General features: G+C 37.5%; 1 protein-coding gene across 26 annotated transcripts in view; it reads left to right on the forward strand.

Annotated features, from left to right (window-relative positions):
- ATP2B2 (ATPase plasma membrane Ca2+ transporting 2) overlaps positions 1-18267 on the forward strand; it is a 427949-nt gene that overhangs the window by 338360 nt on the left and 71322 nt on the right. For 20 of the 26 annotated variants that reach the window (XM_054838316.1, XM_054838305.1, XM_054838309.1 and 17 more), the window contains 4 exons: positions 3312-3353; positions 5077-5241; positions 7492-7706; positions 9191-9433. In XM_054838316.1, the coding sequence (XP_054694291.1) occupies positions 3312-3353; positions 5077-5241; positions 7492-7706; positions 9191-9433 (665 nt within the window). The remainder of the gene's footprint in view (positions 1-3311; positions 3354-5076; positions 5242-7491; positions 7707-9190; positions 9434-18267) is intronic. The other 6 variants (XM_054838328.1, XM_054838327.1, XM_054838332.1 and 3 more) reach the window with 1 other exon arrangement.

Here is an 18267-nt window from a genome sequence, read left to right on the forward strand (position 1 = left end):
ATTGCTGTTCACAACTTGTTTACCCCAAATTTGATTTCCTTAGAGAAAGGAGTGCATATTATTGTGCAGTAGAGCACTACCAGATTCCTAAATCAGGATTTTCATGTTGGGTTGTTGGGGGTTTTTTTAATTTGGTACTGAGAAAATGTGTTACTTAGAATTATACTCTGATATAGAAATACCATACCAGACTCAGAGAAATGTCTCAGCTGAAATACTTTACATCTACTGTTAATTCTGTCAGTTCTGGCATATGCACACATATGTTCAATTCCTGTAAAGCAATTTGTAGTTCTAATACATTTTAAAGTATTTTCTGAATGGCAAGTGCAAGTTATTTAGTGAGTGCCTAGAAGAATTGTCTAAACTTCCTATTTGATACAGTGGAATCCGATTTATTCTTTTGCAGTTAACCTGTGTGTTGCTAACGCGTTAGCCCTGATACCGCACTGTATGCAAGGATTCCTGTGATTCGGTTCAGATATGTTTGACGTCACTTTTGCCCCTATATATAGATTTGCAACACACGTCTGTTCTTACTAGCTGCAGAATATAACTGACTTTGCCTGAAGACTGCTATAACTCATTTCTATTGCAAGATGAGACAGTTTGGAAAAATCAGTACTGTATTTTATATTTTCTTGCTCCATCATAGCACATAAGAACGTAACTTGATTAGCTGCTTCGGTTGACTCCAAGCAGTTCCTCCAATGAACAAATAATTTCTAATGCCAGTGATAGGTCTTTGTTATTCTGTCTCACGGACTCTTCGTGAAGGGCTGGGGGAGGTAAAGGGGAGTCTTGTCTTGGAAAGTTTATTTGAAGAAGTAACTGATTTTTAGGGTGAGAACTTTGACATTAATAGTGCCATGAGTGTGTTCCAAAAGACAGAAATTTTAATAAGGCAAAGGCAACATGCAAAGCATTTTCTATTCAAATTCAAAACCTTCAAACAATTGCAGAATACAAGTCATATTAGGAGGCTCTATATGCTTTCCTAAACATTCTGATTTTTCATCCTTGCTTAGAAAAGTGGTAATGAACTCAGATTAATTCCTCCAGATTCAGGGTCCAAAAGACAGTCCAAAGACTGTTCCTTTTACTTACTGATTTCCAAAAAGAAAAGAATAAAAAATTGGCAAAATATAACTAGCTGTGATGACTCCCCCCTCCCATAACCAAGTGCAGTGGCTGCTGAGATTAAGACTATATTTCTTAAATACCTATGTTTACATTGTTGTTAACAATCGTCCATTTTGAGTACTGGTATTTTTAGGTAGCCAGGATAGATAAATTGTTAGTGTAATTCATTACAACAATTATGATACCCCTATTAAATAGCAAATACATATCGTAAAGTGAAATACTTTGATTTACATAGAAAAACAATGTATTTTTTGTTGCCAGTTATGAAGCTCTTGGGTTTGGGTTTGTTTCATTGTCTTTTAAGTTGAATCTTCAATTATACTGCTTTAAAGTTTTGAATTGTATTCTGAAAAAGGAACTGTAGGACCAGGACACAGACCAGACTGTCTGCCCTAAATTAACGTTTTCCAGTTCTTAAGGAAGACTTTATCCTCTAGCCAGAAATCAGAATCTCTAGAGATGCTTTATGTCTTCCACTAACTTTATTAAAAACCATTTAAAGAAAAATAGCCATTAGGCACATATCAAGATCAGCTATGCACTGTATGCAAAAAACTTTTAAGGAAGTTTCAAAATGAAAATGAACTTGGCTTTGTTCAGGTTCATAGATTCATGTCTCATGGCAAAACATAAGCCTTTGGAAGACAGATACTGCCTTTTTAAACGTCATGCTGTAGGCGAGGTGGGAACAGAGTTACAACTATAGACAAGCAGTTGATGCTAAATGGTTTACTTCAGTGTAGTTCAGTAATCCATCCGAGTACTGAGATGATTATATGTAGTGAGACATCCTTTCCTTTGCTGGAATTCTGTGCCGTTGAATTTCTCAGTGCCCGTAGCCTGTAAGTATGAGGTGCAATGTTATCGTGATAAATTTATGACTGATCTGGCCATTTTTGCTCTTCTTGAGAGGGAAGGTTTTAGTGATCTCCCAAGTGCTGAAAACACAAACGTGCAGGAAATGCATCGTAGCCTTTTAATTTTGCTACTATTTATTCACAGCATAGAGTGAAAAAATTAATACATATGTCGAAGCATAATTTCTGCTGCTTTATTGTGCATGTCAGTACCAGCTGTATTATTGCAGGAAGTCAGAAGAGCAGGACTTAACAGCTGTCATTTTAATTTATTTTTTTATAAACTCTAACGATACATTTCTTATTAGAATGTGTCAAAAACACCTGTAAAGGTGTTTTAACTATTAATTTTCCTTAGCATTATTTCTTTTACTGTGCATTATACATTACTACAAAAAGAGAATGTCATCCAATCTGAATGTAATATTTATAAAACTCAGGAAGTCTTTTCCATAGGATAAATTCATGTATCGCTGTGAAAGTTTCATAAGGGGTCTCACTGAAAAATTCTGAATACATTTGAAATTATTTACTGGTTGTTCTGAATACCACAGTTTTGTACGCTCTAATTTGTATTTTGACATTTTTATTTCATACACACTTTGAAATGATCTATTTTCAGTTTAAAGAAACAAATAAGGACTTTGGTATGGTAAGACTATTAAACTGGAAATCACAGGTGCACTTGGCAACTCTTTCTTTAGGATAAATCTGCATATAGGGTGATCACCTGGCACTTGTATTTACAGGAGTAACTTGCTAAATAATACAGCCAAGTGAGGAAGATGTAATTTTATAATCTTATCTGATTTACAGTTTTATTTATATTTATTAACACTATTATTTATATTTTGTCTTAATTTACTAAAATAATGAGTTTAATGCTAGAATACATTAAGAAATTCGTACTGTATCTTGGTGTGTGCCAAAATTATACCTGTGGGGTTTTTAAGTCCCAGCTGTCTGAAATTTCAGTTCAGGAACATTATTCAGTTTCTACTTTCCACTGGATTCTTTTTATTAGTTTCACCCTCTTAATTTATGCAATATGCTCAAAAATACGTGCCGATATTTAGTATTTTAAATATTACAACATTGAACTTGACTGCAGTTCCTTGAATGTGTGCAGCTAAATTGTCCGTGCTTCTAAGGAAACGTATGATAACAGTGGCTACTGATCATAAATAAGTATTTGTAACATGCTCATTACTTTTGTCTGCCCTTTTTATTTAAATTCCCATTTTCATGTTCTGTCTTGGGCAAAGATTGTTTACTGTCTGTTGTCTGTTGAAATTTTTCATCATATAGGCAAAATGCAGGATGGGAATATGGAGAACAGCCAGAACAAAGGTAATCTTCTTTTATATTAAGGAGGTTGTGGATTTTATTTTTAGCATGTAGTTAAGTTCTGTTAAAAAATAAAAATAAAATTTGTAATTTGTGCCTGTGTGTAAAATGGCCCTATTGTTCAAACAGAATGCTAGAAAAACCCCAAACAGCCCGACTCAATGTGTAAAAACCTACCAAAGAGATTGTAACTTACACAATTTCAGCATCAGATATTTGGGATAGGAGAAGATAGTATTTCCAATAAGCCATTTATAATTGATACTTCCATGTCACAAAGCTCATTTGAATTCATTTTTGTTGTGCAAGTTATGTATCCTATGTATCGTTAGTGGATTTCCAACCCTATTTTTGATATGTCTTGTCATCTTTGGTGTTTAATGGCATTATACAGACATACTTTCTTTTGCAGGGAGAAGGTAAAGCAATAACAAAAGGAAACTTTAAAGCCAAGAGGTTATTTAGCAATGTCAAAGCATGTTATAGAAGGATAAATAACAGGGAGATTAAGAATCTCAGGAATTTCTCATTTAATGTACAATCTCAGGAAGAAATTGAAATAAATGTTTTGCTTTCTCTGAAGCAAAGTCATGGTTCTCTTTTTATTATATGAGACACGGCTATCGTAATTTCTATGGGTTATGCCAAATAAAATAAATTATAACTTAGAGAATTCTAAAGATTGCAGAGGTGATGGGTAACCTCAGTTGTTAATGCTACAAAACTATTAAATAAAATTATATTAAATTAATAAGTTTTAAGGTTAGATAGATGAGTAGATTTCCAGGCCAAATAAGCAAGGATTTGTACAATCTGTTCATGAATGTCAAAGCAAAGCTGTTTCATCTCATTCTATTTAATTTACTGATGTCCATGTTCAATACAAAACAGACACATACACATATATAAACTGGAATGTCATTGCTTTCAAAAAACATGACTTTGATACTAAAATAAAGTTTCCTTATATTAGCATTCTTTCAAGAAAGGATGGTTTAGCCTTTAAATTATGTGTGGTTTTTATGGGAGGAGGATGATGGTATCACCATCTGACCTGATGGTGAAGTTACTTGAACGCTGAAGGCTAAGGAAACTTTTCCAGTCTGGTATTATCTAGAGCAGTGGTTCGCAAAGTGTGGTCCACTGGTCGCTGAGGCGCCCGTGCAGGCAAGAGAAGTGGTGCACGGATCATCTGTGGAACCACGTTGCCTTTAAAATGTTTTCATTAAAAGTATGATTATAAGGGTGCGTTGTAATCCATGAGACACACCAAAACGGAGAGAAATATAGACCGTCTATTTGCCGAAGCGTTTGAGATCTGCTGTTCTAGGAAATCCTGCGGTACTCATGTACTGTGACTTGCCAAGTAATTTGCAAGACATTAAGTGATATATATGTGTATAACACAGAATGTCACTGGTGGTTTAAAATATAAATAAATAAATAAAAATTGACGGGTTTCGTGGTACTTGACAAATGGCGCAGGACATATCCCCATATGTATGGAGTGCACATGGGTGTGCTTGCGCGTTTGTGCCCTGCGGAACCCCCACGGGTCCCATCTGTCTGCCATGGGAGTGAGTGCAACTCTGTGCGTAGTTACGGTCATCTGTGTTGCAACCAGCCCCTGCCACGGGTGTTGCTGGTTGAACTCAGTAAGTGTCAACACTAAGATAAAAAGAATGAAGAACAGTTTTGGAGTAACAGTTTTGTTCTGCGTTATTAGCCAAGCAGCAGGACGGGGCTGCTGCCATGGAGATGCAGCCGCTGAAGAGTGCAGAAGGGGGAGAGGGAGATGACAAAGACAAGAAGAAATCCAACATGCACAAGAAAGAAAAATCTGTTCTTCAGGGAAAGCTCACCAAGCTGGCCGTCCAGATAGGCAAAGCAGGTATGACTGGGTAACCGACTGAATAGTAGTGTGTTATACTAGCAACAAAGGGGTTTAGAGTAACTTATTCCTAAAAGGGATAGGCCTTTTTTACTGCAGTAGTTAGAAACAGGTCATCAGAATACTGTTCTAAGGATAGTATGTGGTATTGAAGATCTTTCATTCTTCTGAAACTTAGCTTTGACTGTCAAGAAACTGGAAGCTTTGGGCAACTTGGATTGTAATGAATATTTGAATCAAAATGAAATGTAGCTTTTCTCATAGTCAATATTCCCTAGTGCAGTAATTACATATTTAATTTCCTCTTCCCTTAGAACTTCTGAGTACACAGTTTCAGAATCTCTAATACCATCTCAAAATACCACTGGCACAGCATTTCCCTCTTACGGATTCTGAAATCATTCCGTTCTCTCCTAACACCCCCGGTCCTGCCTTCTACCCAAACATGACACGTGTTGACTCTTGCACCCAGTACCATCTAGTCCCTACTGTTAGAAGTAGCACTTCTTCACCAACGTGTAGGTAGAAAGTGAAAATCTTTCATAATGACTTAATGTTCATTAGGTTAATTTTTCTAGTGGTATTAAAGAGATCTTGATCTCTATCCAGATCCTTGGCTGAGGCCTTACAACAGCTTCCTAACTTTACCTCTGTTCAATCTCCTTTCTCCTTCTTTACCAATCTGAGTTGTACCCCTGCTATTTCTTCTCATTCCTTTTCAAGTTCATTACACTTCACTGGCCACATAAACCCCTGATGCCACTTCTGGCTCTTTGCCTGAACAGTGCATGACTTGGAATCTATGCTTATCACCTCTTTAATATCTAATTTTCATGCTTTCCCCAGTTTCATGCTCGTCAAGGGTCTCCGCTTTGTTGCTAGTCGTACAACGGTATGCACTGATATAAAAAAGCTTCGTGCCTCACGATCGTGAATTTCTCAGATTAAGTACCTTTCTACGTTGCCTTCTGATTATTGCGCGCTCTGGTATTTCGACAGACGTGACTATCACTTTTAAAGTAACTGCATAGGGATTTCTAACCACAATGTGGCACATAATATGAATTAAATTATTTAATCATTGCCTCGTTTGGTTTTTTTTCTTTGTCATTGGGCAGTCTGTGGGGATGTCTTGCATTGTCATGAGTATTTGCCTGTACAATAGTTTAATGGATTTTCCTTTATCCTCTGGCATTTGGCAATCTCCCTGACTCATCTGTTTTCTGTCAAACTTAGGATCCTTCAGCTTAGCTTTTTTTTTTTTTAACTTCAGTCAAGACATGAAATTCACAGCATTCTCCTTCTACTGTATGATCTCATTAGGGAGAAATTAATTTATTCTGAAATGCAGGCTTAACTGCTTCATAGAAACCTGCCAAAGAGCAGTAATCATAGCAAGGCAGACTAGATGTTCTGTTGGAGTTTTTATTCGTATACTCAAATCCAGGAACAGAATTGTGGAGGAGGAGTGCTATCTTAGCAAGGTCTGTGGCACTGGGAGAGCGTACTAAGTCCCTGGGATCTTTTGCGAATTCGGTGAAATATTTATTAGCGCGTCTCGTGCTATACTGTCAGTGTTGTACCTCTTTTGAGCCTCTCCTCATAAAAATAGGCTCTGTTTGCGCAGGTCTCTTTGAAAAGGGAAACCTTGGAAACACTAGTATTTATCCCATTTTCAAGAAAAAACTGTTCTGTGGACGATTTTACAGTATTGTCTCATTGTATTCAGCCAGACACATCCGTAGGGCTTTTCTGCAATATTTTATACAGCAACATAAACTACAGGAGACTCCTTTTCTCAAGCCTTTTAAGATAAGCTTATTTAAAAGAAAAATGAGTGTTTGAATATGGGTAGACTAGTAATTTGTAAAAAGTGGAGGTTAAAAGGACAGATAAATATTGTACCAGGCAAAGTAATGTACTAAACTGAAAAAATTTAGCTTAAGCAACAGCAGAACTCCTGTTGAACTAGACTGACTGAGAGGTTTTAAAGGCAGCACTAAGATGGTGCTTAAAAATTAATGCAGTATGATTCAGCTGTTCTGCAGAATTCAGTGTTTCCTTATTCACTGGAATGTATGGCTGTTTTTCTACATTGTAAAGTTTATCGTTGTCATCATTATTGGTATTGGTGAAAAATGTCATATAGAATAAGAAAATAATTTCATATCAAATTCAAATGTAGATTTCTAATTGCACATGGTTTTAATTGTGGTTTGTTTTATAGTAATTGACTATTTCTGTTTTCAGGTTTGGTGATGTCTGCCATCACTGTAATAATTTTGGTACTATATTTTGCCATTGACACGTTTGTGGTCAACAAGAAGCAGTGGTTGCCTGAGTGCACTCCTGTCTATGTTCAGTATTTTGTTAAATTCTTCATTATTGGTGTTACTGTACTTGTGGTTGCTGTTCCTGAGGGACTTCCACTGGCTGTCACTATTTCTCTGGCTTACTCTGTCAAGGTAAGAAACACTAAAAATAATTACGGGAGAAAAATGCTGTTCAGTGGAGTTTACTAGTGAGTTAGTCTTCAGATTTTATCGGCTGTGAGGAAAACTGGCCTGTAACTTAATGTGCTGAAAATATTAATGAGTGAAATTTCTTTAAAGTGAACCTTTGCTTGATATTGAAAGTATTTCTGACAAAAATGCAAATGCATATGTATTCTAATACATATCTTTAAAACTACACAGTGCAGGAATATCAAACAGTAGAAATACCTACTTAGTCTGCAAGGTTACTAGGAATTTATCGAGCAGAATTTACTATGAGAATAGTCCAGTCTTTTGATGGAGAATAACTTTGTGTTCAGATTTTCTTGTGCAATAGTCCAAAGTTTTGACAAGGATTTGAAGTCTTCAGGAACACTTTTCAAAGAAATTAGTTTCACTGGAGCTTCCACGTACTTTTCTTAAATGCAGTTGCAGTTCTTTGTAGCCAATGTAAATGATTCTATTAGGAAATTAAAGAGGATTAAAATCCTGGACTTGTGGATTACTCCATTATCTACCTAAGAGTTTTCTGAGGTTGTTTTAGCAATTTAGTCAGATGGGCCTTATTTAAACATTCTGGGAGTCTTAGATGAAGGTTTTGTAAAGTTTATTGCCATTTAGTATGTAAACAAATTAACATATGAACATTAGGAAGGAATAGCTTGATTTATATGTAGCCAAACATCATTATTATTTGAGAAAAAAGAGGTCATCTTGAGCATGGGATTTTGTTAATAAAGACTGTAGCTGCTTTCCAAATATCTTCCCATTCTCCTCCTGTCCTCCACCCGCCAGCCGCAGCACATACGTGTGTATCTGCATTTGCAGTATCAAACTGCAATCCAGTGTTGTGCACGACGGCGATACTGTGCCCTGACAGTGAGGGTCAGGTGATTGGGCGCAGAATTTTGTTAATATCGAAAACATATAAGCAAGAATAACATGTATTTCCAGGATGACTGTGCATCTTGTGGAAAATATGCACTGTGGAATGGAGTACTCGACAATGGTGGTTTTTTGTGGACGTGGCAGGGGGCGGGGGGGGCGATGTGGGATGTATAGTCCCTCCGTGCGCTGCAAGTTAACATCCTGGCATTGGAAGTAGTATTACAAATGAGTCTGATATTTGCTGTAATGATACTGTTTAAAAAATCCTGTTATCTTCAGTTTCTTAGCTAATCTTTGCTGTTCTAGCTATTCCTTAAAATGTATATATACACTGCAAAAAATGATGGAACTATGTCAGTTTATCAAAGGCGAAATTATTTCAGGGATAGTCACTGCTTGGCTATCTGTAACTTGGGCTTGGGTTATTGGCCGCGATCAAAGTTCTTGTTTAGTGAGCATTATGTTCTCATGAGCAAGCCTAAATGCGTGCTTTTTTGCTTTTTATAGCTGATGTTCAAAATCTATCAAAGCAAATCTTGAAGGTTTTTTATTTTGCTTTTTCTCAGAAAATGATGAAGGACAACAATCTGGTCCGCCACTTAGATGCTTGTGAAACTATGGGTAATGCTACAGCCATCTGCTCCGACAAAACAGGGACGCTAACCACCAACCGGATGACAGTCGTCCAAGCCTATGTTGGTGATGTCCACTACAAAGAGATCCCGGACCCAGATTCTGTACCCGCCAAAACTCTTGATTTGCTGGTTAATGCAATTGCTATCAACAGTGCTTATACTACAAAAATTCTGGTAAGTAGGCTTTTTCTGTCAATAAAATGCAACATAGTGGGAGGAGTTGTAATTTTTTTTTTAAGCATTGTTAATTCCTTAACGTCCTGTTGTTAATTATGAAGCATTAAGTACTGCTGAGGTCCTCAAACTGAGAACAGGCGCTGTAAAACCTGTATCTGCTGCTGCTGTTAGCTTGGGATGGCCCAGTTTCGGTGCAGGTAAAATTGCTAATGCACACGTGAAGTCTCAGTGAAAACTAGTTGTAAAATTATTTTGGTGCGTCTAAGAATTTTCAATTAATTCTCAAATAGGACAAATTGGATTGGTTAAATCAGTGAGGTTAATGATCTTTATTTGTTCTAGTTTCAAGTGAATTACATCCAGAAGTATTTTATTCAGTCTGTAAAGAAGGGCAAAATGGAAATATCATGTTTGCTTGTGGCATTAGATTCTTCTGTACAGAGCTCATTAGGAGGCCAAAAACTTTTGCAATTCCAATAGATTCGTTCTTTGAAAGGTCAAGCTTAATCTTAATATTGCAGAACAAATACGTTTTTTTAGTTTATGAATTTATGTATTGTCCTTTTTATAGCTCTGTGCTGAGCTGTATAATAATCTTGCATGCACTTCATGTTTGTTTTATTAGTCTTTTAAAATACAATCACAGAAAACAATTGGTGAACTACTACTGAGTGCTGGAGCATAGATTTCCTTTAATTCTTGCTATGTAAGTATCTGGATATTAGTAATAATCAACACTTGGAAGAAGAACGGTTAGAGAAACCTGATGCAGATAGGCAAAGTGTGTTTGTGGCGAAGGTGGTTTTGAGACAAATGCTCCTGAGGATCCAGGGTCAGTGTCTGAAGCCAAGCCACAGCTTATGCACCCTTCAGACAGTCATCTGTGCTGTGATGCACTCGCTCTTCTGTTCTCGCTGAAAGCTCTCTGGAAAGGGAAACGTGGGGAGAACCAGCCCCTGAGGCAGCCTGAGCCACTTCCTATGTCAAGAGTGGACAGGGGATCAGACAAAGCCTCCTCCGTCAGCTCAGAAAGATACTGTTAGTTGCCACCTTCCAGCTGAAAGCAGCCAGCACTGTACAGACACAGCCAGCTAGAGGTTGGCCGAGGTTGGAGCTAGCCCTTCCGACTTTGGAGTCGGATACTCGGGCAAAGCAGAGCTCACTCTGCGACGCACCAGTTTCAGCTGTGAACGTCCAAGTTCCCAACTGAATCCTGGATTTTATTCTGTCATTTTCCTATGGTCCGTCCAGGTCAAAATCAACCAGGTTAGGTGAAATGAAGGATGCGCCTTCCCTTCTCAGGTGGTTCAGTGTAAATGCTGTGTAATAGCTCAGTGTGGGTATTTTATGGCAGTGGCTTTTTGGAATCTAATTTGCGTATTTGTAAATTAACAAGAATATTATTGCTGGGTAAATCGTGCTTTCGCAAATCAGTATGACGTTTGATTGTTGGGGAGAGGAACATACATCTTAGTTATGTGAATACTGTTACAGCCCGAGTAAGGTTAGGTACTTCTATAGAAAGAGAAATAGAATCAAACTCATCCTCAACACACAGCCTGGGATTAAGACAAGGTAATACGGACAGATTGAGGTGAAGGATAATAGGTAGCTATTTCAATTTGCGTTTGTATAACTGCTACAGTGGTAATGCATCAGTCCTAGCTGATGACTTTGGGAGGGCTTTGGGAGAATGTTAGCAATGTTGGCAGAATTTTCCTCATCCCTAAGAAACAACAAGGCAGAGGGCAGGCAGATTGGCTGGTAGTTAAGTCAGGTGTAACTGGCAGAGCAAGACTCAATGTCAGCTCTGCTTCATTTGTTTTATATTTTGCTGTTCATTTTGAATGCTTGAGGCCAAGCACCATAACAAAGTGTTTCTGTTCACCTTCCATACCAGTTTGTCCTCTCTGAATCTCAGAATAGTTTTAGGTTGCTGAGGCATGGGAAGGCATCTGTAATATTAAGTTTAATGTTTATCTTTCTCTTGTTGTAATAGTTTCATTTGACTGAAAAATTTCAGGTCAATAATAGTTTTAAAATTTCACTTTGGTCTCAATATAATTCTTATTATTTTTTTACTCTGGCTTGACTTCATTGCTTCTCGTTGAAATTAGTTATGTGTGCCTATTAAAAAGAATAAATATTTCACTATTTCAGTTCTTTTTCAGCTTTGCACAGAGACTGAGTCTCTGTAAAATTGATAAATGGGTGAAATCCTCTGGAAATCACCTTTGTTCTGGATGCATATCAGGCAACCAACTGAACTTCTCTGTGTAAAATTAATAGTGATTTTTTTAGCTATTATAACGGCATCATAAGATCAAGCCTTGCAGTATGGACCCCACGAGAATAACTCCAATGTCAGCGGAGTTAATTTCATTCATTGTTTATAACAAGCTTAAGCTAAAGTTTAAGCTACAAGGTATTGTCCCATAGCCCTCATTCATTGTAAGTCATAAATAAATACAATAAAAAATACGTAAGGCAGTTGTTTCCAGGATGAAGTGTATAGAATTATTTTTCTAGCTGCTAATAATGAATGCATACTTATGCACTCATTCTTAAAGCATATTTAATCAAATTGTGAATATCAGCTCAAACCCAAAGGGCACCTAAGTGTTATGTTGCTAAGACTGAATTTTACGTATTCTATTTTTAGTTATCTAGTTATGCATATGCTGTAAATTGCGCTTTGGATGAACTTCTGTTCAGCGTGATCACATATGGGACCATAAAATTAGTCAAGATGCTCTGCTGAATGAGAAATATTCCCTCTTGCATTGTCTTTTGATTAAGGGGCAATTGAACCGCTGATAAAAATATAAAAAGAAAATAATATCACTGCTTGGGATAAAAGATTTGAATTTCCCTGAGAAATTAAACACAAATTATTCCAGCTGAACAATAGTATCATTAAATATAGTTCTTTTTAATGCTTTCCAAGGATTAAGTAACCGGGTGAGCTGATTTTGCATTCCATTAGCTTCAGAGCAACTTTAATGCTGCTTTTATGCTGTTAATGTGAAGCTGTTCTCCAGAAAACCTTTCATTTCCAGTACTCATGTTTTAGATAGCTTTCCCACATGGAAGTAAAAATTAGATTTCATACATTTTTTGCATGTGAGCCGTGATGAGGACTGTAAAGCATCTCTTACTCTGAAACCAAAATTTGCATTTTGGGAATACTTGGATTGCACTCAGAGCAGAACTACATTGATCTTGAATATCATGGAGCAATTATGAAATAGAGACTCCAAATACAAAACTAGTGATTTGAACTCTTCTATTGGGCTCTTGCTTGCATAAATTCAGTTTTAATTAGAAAAGTATTTCTTCTTCTTCTAATTGCCTGAAAACTGTCAGAGGGCATAGATGACATGCTTTCTGGATGGGTATAATGTGTTCTTATTAAGAGGAGATCACAATTAGTATTTAGTTGAGTGATTTTCAGCACCAGTGGAAAAGACCCAGCTGAACCCATTATTGTTAGGATCTAACACAGGCGTTTCATTTGGTACTTGATAGGTGCCTAGGGAGCAAAAAAGCTACTTATGCCGATGTTAGGTGAATATCTGGATCTGCATCGGGGGACTGCTTTCAGTTCTGATGATCTGGAGTATCATTTACTGCATTTGCACAGTATGTGGCACAGTGTAGCGGCATCCTTTAACTGAGTATCTCAACAGAAAAAAGACAGAGATGTCACAGAAAAGTGCAAAACATTCACTCCCCTCTACAGCTTCTGCCAACTTAGGAAATGAAGTAAACATATGTTAGTCTATATGTTAGTTAATATTAGTCAAGTAGTGGATGTGACCACCTCTACCGGATAAAACCAAAAGGAGCAAATGAAGCAAAAAAAAAAAAAAAGAATGTAGACAACTTGATTTCAGCCAGAACAGAGACAGTAATGTTTCCTGTTTATCATATGGCAGAAGCACAGCTGCATATGACACAGCTGCATATAACATCTGTCTATGAAAATACTGAAGTTGCCAAGGTTGGTGCCAGCACCCAAATTCTAACCGCAGCCCTAGATGAGGGTCTGCGCTGTGCGTGCAGACAGACCTGCAGGGATGGCTGAGGGCCCCACGTAACCCCAGCAGGGAGGAACAGGGATTCCCCACCAGCTTCCCTGAGCGGAGATTTTTCTGGGAGAATGACACTGAAGACGCAGGCTGGCTGCAGGGGTACGTGCCACACAGCGGTAGGATGGAGCTGCAACACAGACTCAGCTGTTAAGATTTACTAGGACAGAAAGGAAGGTGTTAATTTACCTTCTTGCTTTGTGTAATTACTGTTTCCTGAAGGTATAAAGAAAGATCTTACTAAAATAAGTGGAACAAAATTTCTAACTTTATACTGAAAGCAGTTCAAGAGATTTTGGCACAGAATTCTATTGCTATGAATAAATAGTTCTTTTGACTGATTGTCTGATGCAGAATACTGGAATGAATGCTCTTCATACTTTCTTGGAGGAAAGGGGTGGGGAGGCTGGCAGAGCACGTAGGTAACCTGTAATATATGAGAACCATAAGAAGAAATTACATTCTCAAAAGTGAAACGGTAAAAGTAAATGGAAAATAGGATTTTTAGCAAAATAGCTGCTTTGCAAATATAGATTAAAATCTACAGTGGGTATTGAGAACATGGATGTAGTAGCCAGGTGAAGGGTTCTTTTTATTTGCGAGGAATATATTTGTATCCAAGAGAAGTACAGGTATCTGGGTTGTTGGGAGACGCCATGTTCCTGTCAGAAATGTTCTTTACAAAGGTGTGCAAAGTACAAAATACACTTCTTTCTTCCAGATTTTTTTTAAAAATCAAATTTAAAGACTGGATTTCATTTATCAAATACTTAAATTAATCTTGTCTATTTTTTAATTGGATGAAAAAGTTGTCTCAAGAATAATACGCACATACACACACACACATATTCTTTAGCTAACAGAAATTTACTGTCATTTCATTTTACCTTTCATAATTTCACGACTTTCAATATAGTAAGGCTTTCCTGAAAGCAGCTTTATAGTTGTTTTGGGGAATATGGATATTTGGAAGTTTCCTACTGAATCATTTAAAAACTTGAGAAGTAGTAGGTTGATTTATGGATTTTTTCCATACATTTCCCCACATTAATGTATAAAGTTATCAGTGATGGAAAAGAGGATTGAAATGTCCTATCTTTTTAACAGTAGTTGCTTGCAGCTCGCTCACTCTTGTCTGACAGAGCACAGACCTTTTATTTTATCTGTCTATATACATGTATTTATATGTGTCTGTATTTATATGAAGTCTTGTTTTCAAAATGGAATGGACCCTAACTGTTAAGGAAAGATTGTTTATTTCATTTCTTATACAAAGCTCAAAACCCAGTAGATCAGATTATGCCATACCTATCAACAGAAAAGCATCAGAATTTATATTTCCTGAGGCAACAGCAAAAGGGCCTGTACTTTATCGTAGCTGTCTGCCAAGGGCAGTCACGCTAAAGGAAATTGCTACTGGACGTCGCTAGAATGCTCCTCTCTATTCAAAGGAGAACCATGAGAAAATAGCTTTTATCTTCCAAACTACATTTTTAGCTATTTTGGTATTTGAAATTGGAAAGATATTTTTACTCACAGGTATGGTTTTCTTAAAAGCTATTCTCAAGCTCTTTGTTTCTTGTGTTCAAATACAGCCAAAATTACCATTTGTTTTTACTGTACATGAAGGTTCAGGTCATCTTTTCTTTTATCCAGGTAAGTTCACCCGTTGCTGCTAACAGTGTTCCAAGTTAAAACAGATACTTTAAAAAAAAACAAAAAACAAAAAACAAAAAACCCCAACAGAAACATATACACAAAAAACGAGGACAGGAATGGGGACAGAAGTAGGGGGAAAAAACATTAATAAGGATAGATTGAGGAAAGCTTTCATTTATGGTAACATTAAATGACAACCTAAGAAAATGGCCTGGCCTAAATTCTGTTTTATTCCTTCTGTAGTTCCCCACCATTAATGTGAAGCCACAAAGATAACTGGCAGCTCCAGTCGTGGACTTGAAGTCTATGAAAAAGATCAGTCATTTATCAGACAGTCGGTTGTCGGTCAAGGCTGACTTGCCTATAAGAAAGCTGCTCAGCTTTGGGGAAAAAGAGGCAGTGGAAGAAGGAATGAGAACTCCAGAAAGCAGAATGTCAGTTCTCGGGGGCACATTCAGGGGACAAAGGTAGAACTGGAATGTGAGGAAGAAAGATGGTTATAACCTGGCAGCAGCAGAGCGTGCACATGTTCTTCACGGTCTGCTCGCCCTTGACGACTGTGCAGCTTTCCCTGGTTTACTGCATGATGCGTGACGCTTTCTCCACGTACAGTTGCAGGCGTTGTCCACAGGGAGGTTTGCACTGGTAATTTTGGAGTGGAAGGGTTTGAGTGAATTTTGGTGACTATCTCAGCAGAGACCATGCTTTGTAATGGTTTCCTTACCTCTGCTTTCTTTCCTCCAGGCAATGCTCAAAAATAAATTCCACCCTTAGATAATGTGCTAAGATTTCAGTAACTTCTGTTTTAAGGTTGAGAAGGATGGGGAGGAGGAGGAGTGCTATCTGACAGCCATTTTATGTAAGGATAGATCTGTGGAAGGTTTTGTCCTTACGTAATAATCCTGGAAATCAGTAAACAGTGAGAAAAGTGAGGTTTTGCAACTTAGCCCATGGAATGATGCTGGACTGGCTTGTTGTCAGTGTGACCTGGCTTTGGATGAGGGTGGCAAAAGGAAGGAGCGGCAGGCTTGAATCGTCTTCCTGCACTGCCACTGCGGAATGGTAAAATCCTCTACTTCTAGTGGACTTCAACCCCTCCAGAACATGTCACAGAAAAAGGTACTGAGGGGAGAATCCTCAGCTGGCAGATTGATGCACTGGTGTAGAAATTCAAAGATACTAATTTTTTCACTGTCTAAAAAAGAACAAGTAGATTTGTATGAACTCATGAAGCTCTGCTCCAGGTGTTAACAGTTTGGGTTCTGCAGTCTTAGGGGTACAATGAATTACTAAATATGCAACAGGAGGAGAAACACGGAGGAAAATCTGCTATGCAGAAAATCACTGCATGAGTTTCAAGGTGGCATCTTCCAGCTCAGAAGGGTTGGATTCAGGTCAGCAAGGCTGTCCTATGAGTCAGGTAACCGCAGGATAGTCCTGTCAGTCTTTATTGGCTGCTTTCAGCACGTTAGTTTGTTAGTGGAAATTTGTGAAAATTGTATATGCTCTTGTTTTTGAAGTGCTCGGGTGATGGCATTCAAATATTGTCTGGAGCATTTCTGAGTCTCCAGCTAAATGGTGCATTTGATCCATTCAAAAATAAAAATTTTATTTGATTGAAATTCGATTGAAGTGATTTCTAAAAATCTGTCTATTTTGTAAGAGCTTTTACTTCATAGGCAAAATTATTACCATTATAGGTAAATTTCTATCTTTGTCTCAATTTCCGTATTTTGTTCCCAGGGTGCAATACAACTGTATAATGTAAATATACATTATAGATGGGACCAGACAACACAGGCCAAAGTATCTTTCTATATAAAAGCAAGACAATCATCACAAAAAAATAATCCCCAACAATATTTTCTTTAAACCTTTTTTATCAAGTCCTTGGTAAGCATTTTCTCAGAACAAGCTAGGCAGGAAAAATCCAACCTATAGCGTGCATATTATTTACTGTGTAAATAATAATTATTAGAGATAATGGATCATGTAGTTAATTATCTCTGCTTCTAGGAATGGTAATTAGCAGAGAGCAATGATCTTCACACATCATTTGCCATTGAAGTTTTATATAAGAGGTACAAATATAGCTTTTCCTCACTAAATTAGCTACTGAGTTAATAATTTAAATAACTGTGTTTAGGAAAGACTACTTGAATGTGTAAAGCACAGGACATGTTGTTATCCCAGTCGTGCGCTTTCTGCTCTAGGGGTACAGGGGCTTTGTCTTGCTAGCAAAAAGCTTTTTTTTTTTTTTTTTTTAATAAAGTGGAATGGGATCAGCTGCCCAGAAAGCTTCTTGGCAGTTGTCTGTGGGATGGATTTACCTAAGCAAAGAGGGATTAGGGAGCAGAGATCAGAGCAGAGCCATCCTGTAAATCTGCCTTTGACACTGTTAGAGTTTCCGGAAGGTTGCATGTTTTCGTCAGAGGCAAGGCAGGTTTCCCCACAATACGACAGAAATGTTATGGGTAGACAAGGTAAGAGCAATGCGCTCAGATAGAGCTAGTTCTTTCACTGAACTTCTCGTTATGCAGTAAACAGTAATGGTTAATGACCTTGGCCACGGGGAGGACTGTAGCTCCTGACAACTCCTTTCCTTAGTTCCTAGTCTCCCCTTCTGTCAAAGGAAGGGGTGCCAGTCCTGCCTCAGCAACAAATGAACAGAGGAAGAGAAGATGGATAAATAAAATAATCCTGCACTGTAGAATGTGGCATGACAAATTATTCCCATACTAGCTAAAAGTTCATGATCAAGTTAAATTATATTTCTTTATTTTCTTTTTTCATGTGACCAAGGTAGTAATAACCTCCTTCATGCTGGCCTTCTTTGCCTTCACAGTTTGGTAACTGCAGATTCCATTTATTCCTGTTGGAATAAATAATCACTGCAAGATTATAAACTGGACTGACAGTCACTTGGAAGCTTTTTGTTACCATAATATCACTTACCACATTAGTTGGTTTTTTTCCCCCTACTTGCTTGTATGAAAATGAGTAAATTAGATTTTTTTTTTTTAACTTGCTATGCTGCAACAACTGTTTTTCCTATTACCTTGCATAGGATTTTCTTTTATG

Source organism: Grus americana, chromosome 11 (assembly GCF_028858705.1).
Source record: "Grus americana isolate bGruAme1 chromosome 11, bGruAme1.mat, whole genome shotgun sequence".
NCBI classification, from domain to species: domain Eukaryota; kingdom Metazoa; phylum Chordata; class Aves; order Gruiformes; family Gruidae; genus Grus; species Grus americana.